Source organism: Xyrauchen texanus, chromosome 39 (genome assembly GCF_025860055.1).
Source record: "Xyrauchen texanus isolate HMW12.3.18 chromosome 39, RBS_HiC_50CHRs, whole genome shotgun sequence".
In the NCBI taxonomy this organism is placed as follows: domain Eukaryota; kingdom Metazoa; phylum Chordata; class Actinopteri; order Cypriniformes; family Catostomidae; genus Xyrauchen; species Xyrauchen texanus.
The window spans coordinates 19,911,793-19,933,848 of NC_068314.1; the positions used below are offsets into that span (position 1 = coordinate 19,911,793).

General features: G+C 37.0%; 2 protein-coding genes across 7 annotated transcripts in view; one reads left to right on the forward strand and one right to left on the reverse strand.

Moving 5' to 3' along the window:
- Window positions 1-71: 71 nt before the first annotated feature.
- gnl3 (guanine nucleotide binding protein-like 3 (nucleolar)) lies at window positions 72-12,990 on the reverse strand. Its single transcript, XM_052110971.1, has 15 exons — window positions 12,901-12,990; window positions 12,639-12,697; window positions 11,516-11,656; window positions 7,892-8,002; window positions 7,733-7,813; window positions 7,493-7,628; window positions 7,283-7,386; window positions 7,046-7,190; window positions 6,248-6,335; window positions 5,595-5,772; window positions 4,847-4,989; window positions 4,010-4,146; window positions 3,715-3,869; window positions 526-592; window positions 72-441 (listed from the first exon to the last, which is right to left on the reverse strand). Exons 1-15 carry the CDS (start codon window positions 12,911-12,913, stop codon window positions 332-334), a joined length of 1,668 nt encoding a protein of 555 aa, XP_051966931.1. The 5' UTR covers window positions 12,914-12,990; the 3' UTR covers window positions 72-331.
- Window positions 12,991-13,004: 14 nt separating this feature from the next.
- The window catches only part of pbrm1 (polybromo 1), a 29,126-nt gene continuing 20,074 nt past the window's right edge, over window positions 13,005-22,056 (forward strand). For 3 of the 6 annotated variants that reach the window (XM_052110963.1, XM_052110967.1, XM_052110965.1), the window contains exons 1-10: window positions 13,005-13,117; window positions 14,287-14,434; window positions 14,672-14,769; window positions 14,984-15,131; window positions 17,658-17,807; window positions 18,170-18,280; window positions 18,397-18,465; window positions 18,553-18,651; window positions 18,746-18,831; window positions 21,805-21,899. In XM_052110963.1, coding sequence (XP_051966923.1) covers window positions 14,297-14,434; window positions 14,672-14,769; window positions 14,984-15,131; window positions 17,658-17,807; window positions 18,170-18,280; window positions 18,397-18,465; window positions 18,553-18,651; window positions 18,746-18,831; window positions 21,805-21,899 — 994 coding nt within the window. In that variant the 5' untranslated portion in view covers window positions 13,005-13,117; window positions 14,287-14,296. The remainder of the gene's footprint in view (window positions 13,118-14,286; window positions 14,435-14,671; window positions 14,770-14,983; window positions 15,132-17,657; window positions 17,808-18,169; window positions 18,281-18,396; window positions 18,466-18,552; window positions 18,652-18,745; window positions 18,832-21,804; window positions 21,900-22,056) is intronic. The other 3 variants (XM_052110964.1, XM_052110966.1, XM_052110968.1) reach the window with 1 other exon arrangement.

Below are 22,056 nucleotides of genomic sequence, written 5' to 3' on the forward strand. Positions count from 1 at the left end.
GGGAAATGTGCCAATTTGTACATGAAGAGAAAATTGTTCTAACTGATACTATAAATAAAGTTCAAAATACATTTTGTATACAATGCAAAAGTATACACTTTTATTTTGTCAAATGACCGAAATCTCAATACACCAGATGAAACAATTATATTGATTTAATACATAGACAAAATTGAGTTAAATTCAGCAAACCCTTATATATACAGATTCCATTATATGCACTCAAATTGAGTACTGTCCCAGAATCTGATTCCTCTCGGTCCTTTTTAAACACAAACAAAACAAACATAGTCCCAGATACCAAACTTTGCTCATTGCTGCTGCCGGCATTTTACTTGAAGTCTGTGTTGAAGTCATATGCGTCATCATTGTTGTTATTCTGTTGAATTGAAGTCAGGTCTGTGTTGATTGGGACAAACTTTACAGTTTTAGCTGATTTGCCTATAGGAGATAAGAAAAACCAAGACTTATAGAAGAAAATTACATTGAAAACAACAGTTAAAAGGTAGCGTTAATACAACATACCTTCGCTCTTCTGTATTGATTGACATATCTGTGTCAGCATCGTAGAATCAGGGGTTTCAACCTCAGGCTTAGAAACAAAAGTTCCAATCAATATTTTAACATACATATTTACAGTATACTAAGGTATTAATACACACCGATTTGTAAATTATATCAAACAGAATTAAGGTCCAAAACACACTCTTTTGCAAGTTATGTGATTAGAAGAAATGCTTCTAGCTACGCAAACTCAATTTCAGGTGTTGCAGCTGGATGGAGTGCAGCAGTTGGGTTCTGAAAGTAAAAATCCCATTCATTTGTCATAGGCGAATTTTTATTTATTTATAAAACTTTAAAGACAGACCTAACGTGAGCTTGGAGGTTGTAAATTGATGGTATATGCTTCTGTTGTAGCTATCAATCTGCTTTATTTTAACTTTTTTAAACCTCGTGTTTAATAGTGGAACTCCTGAAGAACTACATTATCCATGATCTTAAAGAGAAAGCTCCAATCAGAGAAACAAGGCAGTGATCACCCTCTTGTATGACATGCAATACATTTTTAATTTTAAATTCAATTATATCATGTGCAATGCTTCATGGGATTGTAGTTCATGACCTCATGAAATGCATTAAGTACCGTCTTGAACCTTTTGTCTTTTTCCTGTTTTCAAATCAAAGTTTGTAATGTTGTGATTCACATCAGAGCTGGTTGGTTTGGCTCTTTTACAAAAGATTTTATGAAATCCTATGGAAGAAATGAACGGGAAAAACACTTCTGGAACCAAAACAGATGGAATAGCGGGTGGGCACTGTTGCCCACTGCAACGAAAGTATGCATTGCATAACAAACAGTTAACTATGTGAAAAACAACATTTGTTTAATGGTGCAGCCAGTTGATTTTAAAGGGTTAGTTCACCCAAAAATTTAAATTCTGACAGTATTTTTCTTTTTTTTCTGGACTCAAGTTTTTCTCTTTTTAATACATTTTGAAAGATATAAAAAAAATAAATCTGGTTTTTGCTTTGTCATGAATGGGTATGGAGTGTAGATTGATGTGGAAAAATAAAAAGCATTTTAGCATAAGGCTGCAACATAAATTGTGAAAAAATTAAAGGGGTCTGAATACTTGCTGAATGAACCTTATTCTGTTGCCATGATACAGAGGTAATTTCACATTCTCCACTCGGTTGAGACATCCAGGATAAGCACACAAACACACCATTGTGAGTAAAGAAACAAATAAATACAGACCATAACCAACCAAGCAGCTGTAATGCGTTCATCCTACACAGTTGAAAACAGCACTGCTCTTAAGGCTGTCACACGTGTGGCAGTTCTCACATGTTTCAAATGCCAATACGATTGTCCCACATGTGCTTACTGCTGCAAAATGGTGATAGAGTTTAAAGTAGTACTTTAATATTTATCTTTTTAGTACCAAAAGCAATCGTGTCACTTTAGAAGACATTGATTTAACAACTGGAATCGTACTGATGATGTTTTATGCTGTCTGTGATTCAAAAGAGAAATCTCCCTTCACTTGCATTTTAAGGACCTTAATGTGCTCTCATGAAGAAAAGTCATACATATCTGGGATATCATGAGGGTGAGTAAATAATGAATCTTAATTTTTGGTTTACTATCCCTTTAACATCAACTGGCTGCACCATTAATCCAATGTTGTTTTTCACATAGCTAACTGTTTAACAACAGTTTAACTTAAAAGTACTTTTGTTGCAGTAAGAATAGAGTGGGCAACAGTGCCCAGCTTTTTTTCTTACATAGGGTTTCGTAAAAGAGCCAAACCAACCAGCTCTGAGGTGAATCACAACATTACAAACTTTGATTTGAAACAAAAAAATACATATTTGAAAATGACAAAGGTGCATGACTGTACTTCACGTCTTTCATGAGGGCATGAACTACAATACCAGGAAGCATTGCATATGACAGAACCAAATTAAAATATAAAACTATTGATTTAAAGTTGTAAACTATAGAAACTAGTTTTTTTTTTATTGCAAATTATTCAGATATTTAACCATCTCTAGCAATCAGGGTTCCTTAAAATCCAGATCCTGAAGTCTTAAATTCAGTTTCCCAAAATGTAAGGTCATAAAAAGCCTTAAATATGTTAAATGATACAACAAAAGTCTTAATTATCATTTATAGAGGTCTTAAATTTGGGGGCGGAAAGACAGGAATCGTGATATGACCTAGTGTAATTATACAATTTCAAAAGAATATGATTTAATTTAATGCATGCGCTGCATCCTTCGGTGTGAAAATGCGGCAATGTGAGCACTTCCTGCTGTTGCAGAGCAGTTGGCAATCATTAGGCCATCTGTTTGAATGAGCAGCTGGAAGCAGTGAAGTGCAAACATTTCAAAATAAGAGTCCCCAGTGTATTTCAGCTTTTAAAGTTACAATTTCCACACAATGAATCAAATATTTTTTTTCCCTATCAAAGGAAGCAAAGTCTAAGAACTTTAATATAAGGCTACCAATGTAAAAACTATAGACAGATTAATGGCCTTTCTTCTAACGCATTATAGGATCAGCAAATCCTATAATGGTCAACCTCTAATTTGTATTTATTTATATTATGGTATATAAATAAATTTTAATGTGATATACTGTATATGTGGAAATCATGTCTTGAGATTTTTAACTGGCATATATCCTACCCTGTTTTACTGATATGCATTTAAAGGCCACGTTGAATGTGTGCCCGTGCCTGTGATACAGGATTTATTTTTGAGATTGTGTGGGTTTGTTTTGGAATGGGCATACCGTATGAGTTTTATTTGTTCCGGTCTTGAAAAAGGTCTTAAAAGTCTTAAATTTGATTTTAAAAACTCTTATTGGCAGCAACCCTGTCAATGAACACATGCATCCCTAACTGTCAAACGCATCAGAGCTTTCTCAATTTATGTAAGTTCCCTAACGCATGTTGCACATGTACAGAGAGACAGCACACTTGCAACGCCCAAGCATTTGTATCTGCATACTTGCATAGAGTATGTATGCAAATTGTTAGACTCTAGAAAGTGGAATTCTGTCAGAGATCAGAGTTGGATTAGGAGGTCATCAAAGACTTCTGTGAACAAGAGACTCATCATTTCTCATCGTCTCGGATAACAGAAGGCACTTCAGAGGTAAAATGTGTTATTACTGATCATTTCCAAGTCTCTCATATGAAGTACCTCATCTGTGTTGGCCGTCATGTCCATCACCTCCACATCTGCTGTTGTTCTTGACGTCGGAATCTCTTTAGGTAGCTCACTGACACTCAACACACCAGCAGTGAAACCCTTTGAGTTAAAACTTATGCTGCTTGCTAGATTTGGAAACCGCACACCTGACAACAGTTAAATTTTATGTTTAGGTTCCACCGCAAAAAAAAAAAAAATTCTGAAAAGTTCAATGAACTGCAAAATTAATACTATAGGAAGATATTTTTACAAAAACTGAAATCAATGAATGAAATCTGAGATTTACCTTTGATAACATCCTCATTGCCTTTCCGCACTTTGTCCATATCCAAACCCGATTGCAGATCTGTCACCATGGTATCAGAGAGGAAGGAGGGGAGGCCCAGTCGCTCTGGAACTCTACTGTGGTAGCTACGTTTAGCCCTAACGCAACATCACAGGAAGAAATATTCAAAGCAGCACAACATATTTACAATGCTTAAGCTTGTGGTGTAAAAAAAAGATCTCAGTAAGGGCAGAATACATTGTGAGGGCTCCAAACAGGTTTTTTAAATTTTTTATATGGAAATCCTTAATGCTCATGGCTCGCATAGTGTGAGAAGTTTTACAATTGCCGCATATCAGCTCAAGAAATAAACATTTGGGAGTTCTGAAAACAACAGACGTTTTCAGTTTCATGCCGGAAGTGCCTTTAGCTTTGTGAAGCATCACTGATTATATGCAGGTAAATGGATTATGTACTGTATAAATATGGCAATTAAAAGCACACAATCTCTGAAAACTATGCTAACTGTTCATGAAGCATTTACCCTTTAATTTTACAATGGGTGTTACAACTGTGACACATTACAACTGTGTAGATTTTCCCAGGCCATGGCAGTGACAAGGATAGCAATCTCATTCTCTGACTAGGTAGCACAAAAATTCATGCGATTTTCATCAGAACTCACCAGGTCCTACAATCATGTACCACTGCTTCTCAACAATTATTAACAGATTATCAGGTCAACTGACTCAAACAGGCAAGGGCACATGACCTCCCGATTGACATAATTTGCACCATGTACACCCAACCTAGTAGATTTTTCAGCATCTAAACTTATGACTGTTGGCCAAAACTAACCCAGTCCATTCATTGAGGAATGCTGTCGCTGCCAGCTCTGTGTTTGGTACTCCACCTTTCTGCAGGAAGCCTCGTTTCTTGGCAAACGTGGTCAAGAACTCCAAAGAGTTTCTGTAGTCTGGGACATTATATTGCAGCATTATCTGAAATAGACATATGAAAAGGTATGTAAACCTACTTAAAAGGAATGTTCTGTGTTTAAAACAAGTTAAAGGTGCTGTCAGCACTGTTTATTTTTTAAAATTGTATGCAGAAAATGTTCCTACTCGCTAAAAGATATCACTAAAGTGTCCCGAGACATCTCGCTGGTCTTTCTGACAGCACTAGACTGTGTAAACAGCACTGAGACACATTCTTTATTCAGACAATCAGAGACTTTCCAATTCAATTGCTCAGTCTCATGAAGTTCCAGAATGGCCAAACCGCTTTAGCCCCTTAAAATTTGATGGGCAGCACCTGCAACATGCTGACAAAAACCTCAAAAAATCATTCTGATCCAACCATCTGTTTGCAAAAACAGTCAACGGTAACTTACAAAAGGCACTGCTTTCCCAAAGTGTTCAAAATAAATAGAATTGATTTTAAACTCACTGAAAAGCAATGGTCTTAAGCACATTACTGTAGGCACTATTTTTGCTTGTTTTTACAAACATATGCATGTGTATACACTGTATATGGTCTAAGAAATAAAGGATGTTTGCATAAATGTAACAAAGTCATCCTGAATATAACAAACATTTTCCCTTACATGTTGCTGATTGCACTGTTTGAGTAGAGTCCTGACTGCTTCCAGTGGACACTCCTCTTTCTCCTCCACCTGCAAGCTCCTGAGAGCCATCACATCACCTGGGTTACAAGGTGCCGCCACGATCCCTGGGCTGTCAATCATCTTCAATCTCTTAGAAATATGCACTTCCTGCATACATCTGTATGGAAGGGGGAATAATTTTTTGAGAGCAGTTTTACAGTGCCTTTTTAGAACATGTAGTAGAAATGCATGGTGGGATTTGAAGTTCAGTGTTGGATTGATTGTAGGCTTCATGTTATGCTCAGATCAATAGAGTTCATCATGCTTCAAATTCACATCAACATTGTAGGGTTCCCACAACTTTTGACCAATGAATTTCCATTACTTTTCCAGTTGAAGTAGATACTGGACAATAATTCATTTTGTTTTGCTGTGGATTTCAATTTGTATTTTAGGAACCAATCCTTGAAACGTATAGATTTAAACAATGTTACTTATTGGAGACATTTGTAGACGAATAAGAGAAGAAACATCTAAGATTTGAATGTACCCCTTTGAAGGAAGGCCACTTTGTATATCATCAACAGGTTTACAGGCTTTCAATGATTGTGGGAACCCTGTAGATGGCAATAAAAAAAATTGAAAAGATTTACCTGGTCAGTCCCCTCTGTACACCAACATTGCAAGCTCTGATTTCTTTCAGGCTATTGATGATGCTGCTTTTTCCAACATTAGGGAAACCTGAAGGAGGGACAATGAAAGGCAGCATAATATTGGATTATTTGTGTTACAAAGTGTTAGAAGTCTATTAGTGTCAGCAACTACATGATTCATCATATCTCCTTTAAGGTAAAAATTCACATTTGGCCTAATGGTCTAAGAGTGGAATCTAACATGATACGAGTTTATATCACAGTAACAGTATACAGCAAAAAAGCTGCACAGCAGCAAATATAAACAACATAATTCCGCTTCTGTTTTACACCCCTTAAAATGTATATTCCAGGTTCAATACGGATTGCCACAGTTGCTGTTCACTTCCATTTTAAGTGCCACACTAACCCAGATTTGTGCCTTTTTTAAAAGGAGGGGACAAGTCAAAATACATTTCTGTCGTAATCAACATTATGCCAAAAAAGCTGCTGATTGAGCTTAATTTGTATAGAACCTGGAAATATTCCTTTAATAACTAAATACATCACCAATACAAAACGTTCTCATCTTTAATTGTTTAGGAAATATCCCAAACTCCATAAATTTGCATTCTCCATCTGTGTTTTCACATGTAAACAAAGCAAGACCGTCTGGTCCACTAACAGCCAGACATGCAAATATACAGTATATAAAAGAGTATAGCAGAATCTCTACTGGTTGGCATTTCTACCATTGCATGGCATTTAGCATCATACAGCCCAGCCCTACTGTGGTCCATACAATTTAACAAACCTTACCGACAACACCAATTTTGAGCATGCTCTCGTCATCTTTCTTGTTTGCCAAATCACAAAGTGCCTGTAGAAGAGAATCACTGCCAAAACATGAAGCTGCTCTGCTGTGATCCAAAACAGCATTAGCTGCTCTCTGCTTTTTCTGTAGCTGTGTAAGAGAATAAGATGGCAACTTTGAGGATCAGCTTCTTGTATTAAGACAAAATGCTAAGTCTAGAAGGGCCCAGCACTCTTACACACCACAGTTCTGTCCTGCAGTTGTGTTGATGCTTTGAAGACAAAGGTTGGGCATTCAGCTTCAAGGTATTTGAGCCATTTCTCTACATTCTCTTTAGGAACAAGATCTATAAAATAAAAATATTTTAAGAATCAAATTCCATGCATCAATGAAACATCTGAAGAACAATGAAAGATCTAAAAAGGTCAAATGCAATGCTAAGGGGTCTGTACCTATTTTGTTCAATATGAACAAGAGTTTTTTCTTTCCATCATGTTTCAGGACTGTTTCCTCTAGCTGAGGACAGCGGCAGCCTAGAGGGTCCCTGGAGTCTAAGACTTCCACTATCACGTCAGAAGCTTCAATCACCTGGATAAGAATTTAATGGAACTTAAGATCAACCTTGTAAATTATGACTTTGGCCATGTTCTAACACATTTGAGTTAATATATAAGTGACGCTTGTCAACTTGCCTTGTTCAGCTCACAGCATCTAAAGGTTTTAGCACTTTTTTCTTTAGCTGCTGTGGCCTTTGCTTCTTTAGCTTTCTCCCCCTGCAAGTGGACAATGAAGTTTAAGGTGAAAATTGAGGTTGGCAAGTTATGCATTTTCGGTATTTACAACTCTCTCACCTTTTTAGATTTCTTGGGAGTGGGTTCAGCTTCAGCCTCTTTTCCCTTCTTCCTCTTCGCTGCTCTTTCTTGCTGCTTTGTAATCCTATTTTGCTCTTTCAAGGCTTCAAGCTGTAAGAACCACATTTAACGATGCATTTATTTAGTGAAGAGATACAACCTGCCGTGCAGTGATTATCCAGTAAAAAAAAGCCACATTTGCACTGCATAGATCAGATCTTTTGACCATATCTGATTTTATTTATGTTCACTTAAAACATATGGGGCTTTAACTCATTTGTATATTGATTTATGCTCATTTCATTGCAGGTTTGAAATGTCTCCCCGTTGCAAATGCGTACTTGAAAATGTACAATTGCTCGATGTCATATTTCCAGAATAAAAATGTTACGCATTCGCAAATATAAACACAATCTTGTTATAGTGGATTTTAATGTCAGAAATAAGAGGAGAATCGGGTAATCGAGTGTTTAGACGCAGTCCAAAAACTTTTTGGTAGTGTATAATCTTGAATGCTTTTCTCGTCTGTTCATTATAGTGCTTTCAATTCCCATTTAATGTTATAATTTGTTTGTTTTTTTACTTTTAATGAAATATTCATTAATTGTTTTCAGTCAACCTCTCTGCAAGGTTCATGAAAAAAATCATGAATATTAATGAAAACTGTGAACGATAAATAAAGCATAAATATAACCATTAGAAGCTATTTTAAATTTGTCCCACAAAAACCTCCCTGCAATGTTCTGGGAAGGTTAGTTTATGGTTATAAAAATAGAACCTATATATAAAATAAAAAACATTCAGAATAAGCTCCTAATTTGTAATGTTAGGAATTGGTTCCCAAAAAAACAATCAAACGGGAACCATAGGCTAACAATAGAGGAACATTCTGCGTTTTGCTGGGAGGTCAGATGTTAAGATATCGGGTATGTACAGTCCATTCAGAAAGTATTCAGACCCTTTCATTTTTTCACATTTTGTTATGTTGCAGCCTTATTCTAAAATGCTGTAAATTATTATTTTATCATATCATTCTACACTCCATACTCTATAATCACAAAGCAAAACAATTATTTTTGATAATTTTGTTAAAAACTGAAATATCACATTGACATAAGTATTCAGACTCTTTGCTATGACACTTGAAATTTAGCTCAGGTGCATCCCATTTCTCTGGATCATCTTTGAGATGTCGCTACACTTAGATTGGAATTTGCCACAGGTGGACTCAATTGATTTGACATGATTTTGAAAAGGCATTCATCGGCCTATAAAAAGGTCTCACAGCTAAAAATTCATATCAGGTCACAAATCAAGCAATGAGGTCAAAGGAACTGTCTGCAGAGCTCTGAGACAGGACACAGAGTTGAGGCACAGATCTGGGGAAGGCTACAGAAAAGAAAGTAGAAAAAAAAAAAAAAAAAAATCAGCTGCATTGAAGATTCCCAAGAGCACAGTGGCCTCCAAGATGGCCACTCTGGTGGAGCTCCAGAGATCATGTGTGGAGATGGGAGAAACTTGCATTAGATCACCCATCACTGCAACACTCCACCGATCTGAGATTTATGGCAGAGTGGCCAAATGGATGCCTCTCAGTGCAAGACACATGAAAGCCAGCTTGGAATTTGCACAAAAAAAAAAAAACACCTAAAGGAATCTCATACTGTGAGAAACAAGATTCTCTGGTCTGATGAAACGAAGATTTAACTTTTTGGCCTCAATTACAAGCATCATGTCTGGAGGAAACCAGGCACCGCTCATCACCTGCACAAGACCATCCCAACAGTGAAGCGTGGTGGTAACATTATGCTGTGGGGGAGTTTTTCAGCAGCGGGGAGTGGTCATGGCTGAAGGAAAGCTGAACAAAGCAAAATACAGAGATATCCTTAATGAAAACCTGTTCCAGAGTGCTCAGGACCTCAGACTAGGCTGAGGGTTCACCTTCCAACAGGACAATGACCACAAGCACACAGCCAAAATGCAAGAGTTGCTTAGGGACAACACTGTGAATGACCTTTAGTGGCCCCGCCAGAGCCCCGACTTGAATCCAATCGAACATCTCTTGAGAGAACTGAAAATGGTCCCCATCCAACCTGACAGCACTTGAGAGGATCAGAGAAGAATGGCAGAAAATCCCCAAATCTAGGTGTGCAATGCTTGTTGCATCATACCAAATAAGACTTGAGGCTGTAATAGCTGCCAAAAGTGATTCAACTAAGTACCGAGATAAGGGTCTGAATACTTATGTCAATGTGATTTAAAAACAAAATACAAAATCTGCTTTTTGCTTCATCATTATGGGGTAGGGAGTGTAGATTGATGTGGGGAAATAAAATTACATAATTTAAAGCATTTTAGCATAAGGTTGCAACATAAAAATATGCCAAATAAATAATGTAAATTATTACTTCCTGAATGCACATTTGGAAGTGTCTCCGATCGGATGCGAAATAAATCCAATATCCTAAGTGTTTCTTGGTGTTTACACGTGCAACAAGATCTGGGATGTGTTTCTCAAAAGCATTGCAAGTGTAAGTTGATCGTAGAGACCACTGGCAACAGTGGTTTATATGACTAACTTAGGCTTATGATGCTTTTAGGAAATGCATCCCTGATCTGTGCTAGATATTCGCAGGGTTTTTCATGCCAAGCGGCCACCTCCATCAAATTTCGTTCTGCCTCCGGCTGTCTACAAAACTCTGGTGGGTGTCTTCATGGAAAACACTAACAAGCGTTACACTCGTGGATTGTCATTAGTAACTACAAATCTCGGCAATAACAATGAAATAATTCCGTTGTCAAATTGTCGCTTGATGTCATTTAACATAACTTGAGAACATATGAAACTATTATGATGACACACGAGATGAGGAGCGCTGCAGCTCGAGAGTCTGATAGAAACACAGATCACAGCTTGGTGATATATCTTTGTTTCATTCTTAAAGTTCATATAATACGGGAGCGTGCCATGTAAATAAACACAAACTCCAAAACTGTCATTTGGTGCGGTCAGAGCTTCAACCACAGAGTCGAGAACGGGAGAGATTTAAAGGTCTGCCAGGTGATATGCAACCTAACACGGAGACGCTCATATATGTATGTGTGTGTATATAGGTTTTGGATAGACAAGATTAAACATTTTAGCCATAACAGTATTATTGAAAGTTTTCATTGACTAAAACTACATTAAAAAGCCCAGATTTGTCAACTAAAACTTGACAAAAAATAATATATATATATATAGTATAAGGTTGACTAATTATGATAAAAACTAAAAAAGGACATTTGACACAGGATTAAGATGAAGACTAAATAAAATAAAAAAACAGCTGAAAAAATTAACACTAGTATTCCGTTGCCAGGTCATTAGTAGTGTTAACGCAAAGCCAACGTTTACGTGTTTTAACATCACTTTTTTGATCATTATTGTACCACCTTCGCCTCATTTTGAGCCAGGAAAAACACAATATTTGAAAGAAAAGAAAAAAATCAGAATAGTTTGCCAGAATAAATGCAGAGTTTATGCAGGTAATTAATATGCTAATTATTACTAGGAGTTTGTGCATTGTTTAGAAGGATAAAGATTTGAGGCTAGTGATGTGCTAGAGTCAGTATTAATCATACCTCCTGTTTCCTCTGTTCAGCTTCTCGAAGCACTTCCTCTTTGAAAGGTGCGCTGTTTGGTACTCCAACATCTTTCTTCGGCTTTCTGCTTATTCCTTTTTTCTTTGCCTCTTTCCGTAGTTTACGGGTGTGTTCTCGAACCTTGACATTAAAAAAATTTGCATTAAGCCTAAATGTGCTATAGACAACAATAAACGATTTATGAATAACCTTTTAAATATAAATTTTTACATTGTGCTTAAAGGGATAGTTCACCAAAAATGAAAATTATCTACTCATTTACTCACCCTCATGCCATCCAAGATGTGGATGACATTATTTTTTCTGCTAAACACACACAAAGATTTTTAGAAGATCTTAGCTCTGTTGGTCCACACAATCCAACTAAGTGAATGGTGACCAAAACTTAGAAGCTCAAAAAAAACACAAAGGCAGGATAAAAGTAAGCCATACAAATCTAGTAGCTTTATATTTTTTGGTCTGTTCCCCCACAACTACCATATCACTTCTGAAGATAGATTTGACCACTGGAGTCATATTGATTACTTTTATGCTGCCTTTAAGTCTTTTAAAGTTTTGGTCACCATTTACATACTTTGTATGGACCTACAGATCTGATATATTCTTCTAAAAATCTTTGCTTTTGTTCAGCAGAAAGACATCTGGGATGGCATGAGGGCGAGTAAATTAGAGAATTTTAAACCATTTAATTAAGATTTTAGAATAAAATGTGATTTATATATATATATATATACACACACACACACAAACAATATAAGATATAGTCTAATAAAATCACTGGAAAAAACAAACTGGACAAAACTTAACGGTAACTAAAAAAACTTTAATATGGGAAAGGCCCCACTTCGCCTCCATGCTGAGGCAGTACCACGATATAGTGAAGGTAATACCGCTGTACTGAATGATTACCACATTCATAAAACATGTTTTTTGTTGTTGTTGTTTTTTTTTTACAAAGTACACGATACATACAAGGGCACAATGGTAATTCCATGGCACTTTTTTATGAGAAAGTACGTACACAAATCTGCTTTACTCCATTTTCTTGACAACGGTCACAAATCAAGGACAAAAGCCCAAAATAATATTTGAAATCTCTTACCTTTTTCTGTATTTTGAAGCGTTTGGAGCATGATACCCGCTTGCTCGCCTTCTTCAACTCTACAAGAGAGACACGTGCGATTTACGGTACTGTGTTTTAACATAGCAGCTGTAATCTAACACGAGCTCTTGTTAGTATGTATAGGCCTTATAGCGAATAATTACACTAATTTTGCGCTTTACCTTATGCTAGAATGATTTAAATATGTATTAATGATGAATTAAATATGGATAAATCAGTTATTTTAGAATTATATACTCACTCGGTCTCTTCATTTTTCTCACTGCTGCTGCACGCGCTCCTGCCTCACATAGCCCAGCACGTGGGTCTCTTCCTCATTTCCGCTTCCGCCTTTGCACTGTGAGGGGTTAATTTTTTCCTCTCGCTTTCTTAAGAAATCAATCAGATCAGCCTCAATGTTGAATGTGTCACAGTGAGTCCTCAGACAGCTTACAGAGACAGCTGAGCAGACTCTGACGGTAAGGCTTGCAGCTCGCGCCGCTGTGTGTATTTTCTGCCATGCCTGCTGTTCATGTTATAATAAAGCTCGCTCATCATCGCGCATAGTGTTGCATGGCCCAGCTCGCCCCAGTGTGTGTGGATGTGTGTATGTGCGTGCCTTTGTTTTTATTCGCCCATGCTGATGCATGTGTCATACAACTTGACTGTGCAGTGTGCAGACACATGTACGACCAGCATCATCATCATCATCATCATCTTTGCCCCGCAGACAATATGAACACTGCAGACACTGTCGAAGTGGATTTGCATTGATTATTAGAAATGAAAATACATGCATCTGATTATAGCTTCATGCGCTCTCTCATAACATCCATTTTATCCCCAAAGTTCACTCATGTAAGGGAGACGCGCTTGTAATTACAGTATTTTAAAGTTCTGGTCATCCCAGGAGATGTTTTGTTTAATGCAATCGGAGAGTTTTTGCAATGTTTCTTGTCTGTTTTAAAGCTATAGACGTCTTCCTCAGGAATGGCACAAAAATGTCTAGACATAACAGTTGCCACAAACTCTGTTATTAAAATGGGATTAACTAGTATTAATTTACTGTAAGATTACACTACTATTATTTAAATGTATTACTACACCAGCAATAATCATCTTTTAGGATATGTTGATGATTAATACATTTTATTTAGGAATAATTTCCAGTTGGTTTCCCCCTTACAGAATTTACAACGGTCACCATAGTTTCTACCAAAATGTCTTAATTATAGAATTGTATTACTTTTGTAAAATAATGTTGAAATTAATATGGAATCTCCTTCAAGCATGCAATAATCTTTGATATTTTTATTTATTTTTTTCCTTTGTATGACTCAAGTTACCAGAGTTTTGTTGCAATAATAATAACTGTGCTAATGATGCCATTTTAGAATAAATTAAGGGTGTAGGGGTACAAAAAAAACAAAAACAACCCTGGCAAATGGATGTCCTGATATATCAATTGCCTCATCCTGATAATAAGCTGGTTTTAACTAGTATTACTGTACTGTAAGATTATTCTAACAAGATAACTATTTACTAAAAAGCATTAAAAGTGCTTCAGCTGTATGTAGTAAGCTAATGGTTTACTTATTATTAACCCTTTGTATAAGTCATCACATCCTTTGGATTACCTGTGTAAAAGGGCTTTTGCAATGGGCTCCAAACGACGGAGAGCCACGTCTCCGTCCAGCAGTGTTAGTGGAGGAGAGTTTGAGGACAGTCAAAGCGCATCCATACCTTCAACCAGTCGGAAGAGGAGACGGACCACAAACATACCCACTGTTGACCCAGTGAGTTTAAAACACTTAACATATGTATTTAATGTGAGATCATTGGAGATTGCACATTAACACAATTTTTCCTTATCCACAATTGTAATGTAATAATAAACATTATGTGTTGATGTTTTAACTGCTCAACTCTATACAGATCTAAAAACTTCACAATGTCTAGTTAATATGAACGTTGTAGATGTATTTTGTTGTGATGTGTCACCCTTTATCTGTGTCCTGTCTGTTTTATCACAGATTGCTGTGTGTCATGAATTGTACAACACTGTCAGAGACTACAAGGATGATCAGGGCAGGATGCTTTGTGAACTGTTTATCAGAGCGCCTAAGAGAAGGTCAGTTAAAAACAGGTTTATTCAGTTCAAACTGAACATGGCTTACATTATTAACATTTCCTACACCATCATAGTTTACTATTAGGAACTAAATCTGGACCTTTTATAATGTAAATGCTTTTTGGTTCAGTTTAGGTTTTGTTGAGACCAGTGAAAAAACATCCAAAATGTGCAGTTTTAACATCCTAATAACACAAATGGTAACTCCCTCCAGGAACCAGCCGGATTATTATGATGTTGTGTCCCAGCCGATTGACATGATGAAGATCCAACAGAAGCTGAAGATGGAGGAGTATGATGACGTTGAACATCTCACAGCCGATTTTCAGCTCTTATTCAACAATGCCAAAATGTACTACAAAGTATGTTATTACCACAAACAGACCACACCAGTCTAAGTATTATGTTTAATGTCCATGCCTCATCTGAATCAAATGGAGGAGGGGAGAAAGCATGCAATGTTATTACCTGAGCCCTATAGGGGCTTGCCAAAACCTTTGGCACATTACTCTTCTTAGGCTTGAGAACAGCATTAGACCAGCCAGGTCCGAATTCCAGACAAGAATCATGGACCAACAGGGCCTGAAGGTCCCAAACACACTTTACCGAAGACAAAGTGAGCAACCTTGAGATCTTCAAAGAGAGTACAAGCGCCAGGCCCCAGACCAGGACAGTAGCAGGACGAGAGTGTCTGAGCCGCCTCACACCTCGTAAAAATTTCAAAATCCATCTGTGTCAACAGAGCCCCATTCAGGGGCCAAACATGGATCTCATCTCCGGCCAAGGATCCCAAATTATGCCTCAGGCTTGCAAGAGCAAATCCCTCCAAAGTGGAATTGTCCACTGAGGGGCATCCAACAACTCCACCAGCTCCAGAAATCAAGGATGGCCACTCTGGTGCAACCAACAGTATGATTTCTTCATCCTCCTGGAATTTCCACAACACCTGGGGCCTATTCCAAAACCTAGTGAGCATCCTATGGAGGCAGCATTTTCAGGGTAGTTATCTTAATTATGCTGCCTCTTAAGATATCTTGTTTTGGCCAAATTCTATGGTATTATCTTATGTATCTTTCCCTGGGTAGGCGATCCCAGAATGCACAGTGATGAGCTGGGCATAAAAATAAATCCATGATGGCGGACGAAGCGAGAGAAATTGACTTATAATCCATTCAATACTGAAAGTTATCAATAAATAACAGTTTAAAATGACACAAAACTGACAATTTTTCCCAAAATGTGTGTATGCCGTGCGTGTTTAGGCTTATTAGAGGATTGCATTGTTTTTCTTGCTTCACCTGAGGAGTGATATTTGAATGATGCGGGGAGCTGCTGCCTATGTAGTGTTCCAAATCACTCTTATATGAGGCATCATTTCAGTAAGGATGCTGTCATAGAAGATAGCTGCCTATGTAGGCAAGAGACAGCAAGGCAGCTCACTAACTTAACAGACCCCTGGTGTAGAAAATGGAGAGGGGTGGGGGGGGAGCCCTGCATAACTGACTGAAATACTCTCAGAGCTAGAAAGACAGCAAACAGGGGCCTGGGTATTTCAGCAAGTATTGACGCAGACTACCACCCCTGGAATCACGAGTTCAAATCCATGGTGTGCTGAGTGACTCCAGTCGGGTCTCCTAAGCAACCAAATTGGTCCGGTTACTAGGGAGGGTAGAGTCCTCATGGTTGCGATTAGTGGTTCTAGCTCTCTATGGGGCGTGTGGTAAGTTGTGCGTGGATTGCGGAGAGTAGCATGAGCCTCTACATGTGGAGTCTCTGCGGTGTCATGCACTACGTGCCACGTGATAAGATGCATGGATTGACGGTGTCAGAAGCAGAGGCAACTGAGACTTGGTAGTGGGAATTGGGCATTCCAAATTGGGGAGAAAAGGGGATACAAATAAAAAGAACGGCAACAAACAGTTCCAGGCGCCGAAATCTGGACGTCTGTCGCAAAGGGCTCAAGTGTAACAAGCCCAGCAGTAGGAAACTGTGGAGACATTGAGGAGTAGTCTACGCCTTCTTTTGGGCCAGAGTAATAAATCCGTGTCAATGAGCAAAAGGCTCTTTTATGTGCATTAACCTGTAATAAAACACACAATAGCAATCATAATATTAGTTGTGTTTCAGACGCGACAGATTAAGGATACACTGTCGGAGCACAAGCAGGGAGGTTGAAAATAATCGACTTGCTGGTAAAGTGTGCAGTATCAATGAAGTAATGGTTCGGCCTTCCAGAGCACAAGAGATGCTTTCACTTCCCTGAAGATGAAATTAATTCAGATGAAATGGTGCTGCACTCCAATTTATATGCTCTTGATGATGCGCCCATCAGGGGTGAAGCGTCAGTCACCATCTGCCAATATATTGATGTGATTTTAAAAAGGCATCAGAGATCATCATTCCTGAGGAATTTCCCCGTAGCGTCAGGTATGAACTTTCATTTTAGACAAAAATTAGCCAGTTAGTTCTTGCATTTATTCTCCGCCAATGAAAAGAGAAAGAAGTCAAAGCATCAAGCACAACTGGTGGTGTTTCTTTCAAAATGAATCTGTGTTTCTAAACAATCATTCTCATTCACTTTCATTGTTCCATTGTTGTGAACAACTTGGTGTTGTTTTTCCGAATCAGTTGAGTCAATGACTCAATCGTTCACTTATAACATAAAAGTTACAAATAGTGATGCATCCCAGTGCTGTTGGACAGTACACCAACACTCTTGGAATGCTGTTCGTCCAATCAGATTCGAGGACTGGAATTGAAAGTTGTATAAGGATATGAGATATTTTTTTTTTCTTGTTTTAGATCTGCCACCATTTAAGTGAGAAATTTTGTAACTGCAATAAAACTATTCTAATAAAAGTGTACTGAAACCCCCGTTTCCTGTGCAGCCAGAGACTCCGGAGTACAGAGCTGCTTGTAAGCTGTGGGATCTGTATATTCACACCAAGAATGAGTTTGTACAGCGAGGGGAGTATGACGAAGATGATGATGATGGTGACGACACACAGGAAAACCATGGAAGCCTCATTGAAGAGGAGGTCAGAGATGGCAGAACCCTTCTCTGTCTTTCTGTCATTTTGTGCCTTTCTCTGTATTTTCTTACTCCTTATGTCAAGTCACAAGACATGCATTTGGTCACCTACTGTATACTATAGAAAGTGGTAACTTGCAATTGTTACCTTAAGGAGCTATTTCTACCTGACCTAACCTTTAAAAATTTTTGTTGGTTTAATCTAATGTATTCAGGTTGATTCATTGAAGTTAAATAATACTTTTATTTGGAGAAAAAAAACACATAATTTTTTTATGTTATTACATGAAGCACATTTTATTTCAGTGTTGTAAAATGTGAATTATATGTGTCCAGACAAGTTCATTCTGATTTGTTTTGTGTTTCCAGTCTGTTTCAAGCCTAAAGGAAGTTCTCGGACAGCTTCTGGATGCTGTACTGACTTACACAGAACATGGACGTCTTATTAGTGAACTGTTCCAGAGGCTTCCCTCTAAAGTGGTATGTGAAAAGCTTCCAGATTCTTTTTACAGCCTAATAGCACCTGCACACACAATTTTTTGAACAATGTTTGCTATTTTTTTAATTTTTTTAAATCCATTTACCTTCTTTTTCAGCAATATCCAGATTATTACGCTATTATTAAAGAACCAATAGACCTAAAGGCCATTGCCCACAGAATACAGGTATTTTTCATTACTATCATGTATAGCATATGCAATATCATCATTTATTCTTTATTTTATTTGGAAGTTGATCTCTTTTTTCAATAGATGGGCTTCTACAAAAGTGTAAACCATATGGTAAAAGATATTGACCTGTTAGTCAAAAATGCCAAAACCTACAACGAACCTGGATCGCAAGTGTTTAAAGTAATGTATCCCTGGTATATAACCTCTATCATTTCTTAGACCTTCATTCTTTTGCCTGTTGTAGCAATTGATTATATTTGATAAATATTTTCAGGATGCAAACACAATCAAAAAGGTCTTTGCACAGAGGAAGATGGAGCTCGAACATGCTGAACCGGTTAAAACCAGCATCAGAATCAGGTATTTTATCTCAATGAGGTCTTATAATACTGTAGGTGTGTCAGTCATGGCAAACATGTGAATGTAATATATTATACAGTTGAAGGTTGAAGTCATTAAAACTAAATTTAAAATTTAAATTTCTTTAACAACTCCACAGATTTAATTTTAGCAAACTATAGTTTTGGCAAGTCGTTTAGGACATCTACTTTGTGCATGAAGAAATTTTTCCAACAATTCTTTGCAGACAGATTGTTTCACTTTTAATTGACTGTATCACAATCCAGTGGGTCAGAAGTTTACATACACTAAGTTAACTGTGCCTTTAAGTAGCTTGGAAAATTTCAGAAAAAGATGTCAAGCCTTTAGACAATTAGCTAATTCGCTTCTGATAGGAGGTGTACCTGTGGATGTGGTTTAAGGCCTACCTTCAAACTCAGCGCCTCTTTGCTTGACAACATTGATCTTACAAAAAATTGTGGACCTCCACAAGTCTGGTTCATCCTTGGGAGCAATTTCCAAACACCTGAAGGTGCCACGTTCATCTGTACAAACAATATTATGCAAGTATAACCAGTGCACTTCACAAAATAGAGGAAGGAAAATTATGTGTATATATTGAAGCAACATCTCAAGACATCAGCCAGGAAGTTAAAGCTCTGTGGCAAATGGTTCTTCCAAATAGACGATGACTCAAGCATACTTCCAAATTTGTGGAAAAATAGCTTAAGGACAACAAAGTCAAGTTTTTGGAGTGACCATCACAAAGCCCTGACCTCAATCTGACAGGAAATTTGTGGGCAGAACTGAAAAAGTGTGTGCAAGCAAGGAGGCCTACAAACTTTACACAGTTACAGCAGTTCTGTCTGGGGAAATGGGCCAAAATTCCAGCAACTTAATGTGAGAAGCTTGTGGAAGGCTACCCAAAATGTTTGCCCCAAGTTAAACAATTTAAAGGCAATGATACCAAATACTAACCAAGTGCATGTAACCTTCTGACCCACTGGGAATGTGTTATAGAAGAAAGAAATAAAAGCTGAATAAATAATTCTCTCTACTATTATTCTGACATTTCATATAAATAACATTCAATAAATTAGTGATCCTAACTGAAGTAAGAGTGGGAATATTTTCTATGATTAAATGTCCGAGTTTAAATGTATTTGGCAAAGGTGTATGTACACTTCTGACTTCAACTGTAAGTACTAAAGGAATAGTTCACCCAAAAATGTAAAGTCTGTCATCTTTTATTTTATTCACCCTTATGTCGTTCTAAACCTGTATGACTTTCATTTTTATGCGTAACACAAAAAAATATATTTAAAACTAATGTGAATATAAAAGCAGTAAATGGTGACTCACTTTAAGGCTTAGAAGAAAAAAAAGTGTCATAAATGTGTTCCAGGTGAATCATATTCCAACTCTTCTGAAGGCATTCATAACACCAAACCTTATTGGTTCTTGTGCGCCTTGAGACCAAACGTCATGAGTTTTGATGTTATAGATGTGTCGCCATATTTGATTTGGCATTGTTTACAGGAGTTGATCGATGATTTGCTTCGAATTGCTTTAATTTCTGCATTTTTATTATGCAAAGTGATTGTATGCCTTCATAAGATTTGGAATATGATGCACAAGTGGTATGGACTACTATTATTACACGTTTGGGTGTTTTGTTTTTACGTTTCAAAGTTAGTCACCATCTATTGCTATTGTATTGAAATCAGTGAACGGAAAATCTTTTATAATCTCCTTTTGTGTTCCGCAGAAGAAAGAGATTAATACAGGTTTGGAATGACATACCGTGAGTAAATAATGAGAACATTTTCATTTTAGGGTGAACTTGTCCTTTGAATTAAAACAAGTCACCTCATCACAGTGTGATATAGTAAGATATATCATAATTCAGGTTTTATAAACTGTTGTTTTAGCTTACTCTGGTGTTATTAACAATTATTACTTGGATCTCAATACTTATTGTTTGGTTTGGTCAATCGTGGCATTCGAAAATATATTTGTGTAAAGACTGTTAAAACCTTTGTCAGTTATCGCAGACTAGGGCTGCAACTAACGATTATTTTGATAATCGACTAATCTAACGATTATTAGAACGATTAATCAACTATTCGGTTGATTATTGCAACGATTAATCATTAGCTCTTAACCGATTATTCAGCTTGTGTCTAGATGTAAAAGGTTGCATTAAATGTGCTTACTAACAATAAAGAGGACAAAATCATCTTTTAAAAATGTCTCTAAATGACATTCACTGGATTCCATGGAAAAATAAACTTTTTTTTATTAAGTTTAATGCAGTAAAAATTTACTGCAAAAAAAAAAAAAACGATTGTATGTGCTTCTGTATTTCCTTATTTTGCATTTTTCAGTTATAATTACATTATATTTTGTGATCTACATCACCTGAAGCTGTTTGGAAAGTTTAGAGTGCATCTGGACATGTGTTTTCTTCCTCTTCTCAGTCAGGCACGAGCTGCTGTGCTCCTCTTTCACGTCATCATAAGAGTTTCATATAAACTTTTTCACATTTTTGTCGACAATTATTTATTGTCGACGTTGTCGATAACGTCGACTAATCGTTTCAGCCCTATCACAGACAACCTATTTGCTACACAGCTGTGCTAGTTTCTGGTCTCTTCTCACATGATAAAATAATATAGACTAAAATCAATATTTCATGCCCATTGATTTATGTATTAAGCATCCTCCACTTCATATCGGGGTCATGATCATCCTTTCTGGTTGTATTTTGTAATAATGACAAGCTGGCTGAACATAGCATGATATATATGATGTTTTAAAAATATTTGGCCATTGACAATATAATATCTGTGCTGTGTCCACTTTATTTACCTATTCAAATCCAAATTTTATATTCAAACATGCACATTTAAATTCTTCTTTTTGATGGCATACATTGTTAACAGTGTTGATTTGATTACACTATAGCATTTAAATCAGATATTGTTATGTGAGCAGGAACAGAAGGTTTGCACAAGGAGACCGTCTCTCCTCCATCACTACAGCACTGCAGTATGGATCAGAGAGCGAAGAGGACGCCATTCTGACTGGTATCTTGTGCATAATAATTTTTATATACAAAATTTCGCAGGCTGTTGAGGCATCAGACTTAACACATAAAAAAAATACTTGAAAACCCCAAATTTCAGTTGTGTCTTACTTTGATTTTGAAAACAATATAGTATATTAATTTGAATGGTTGTATCC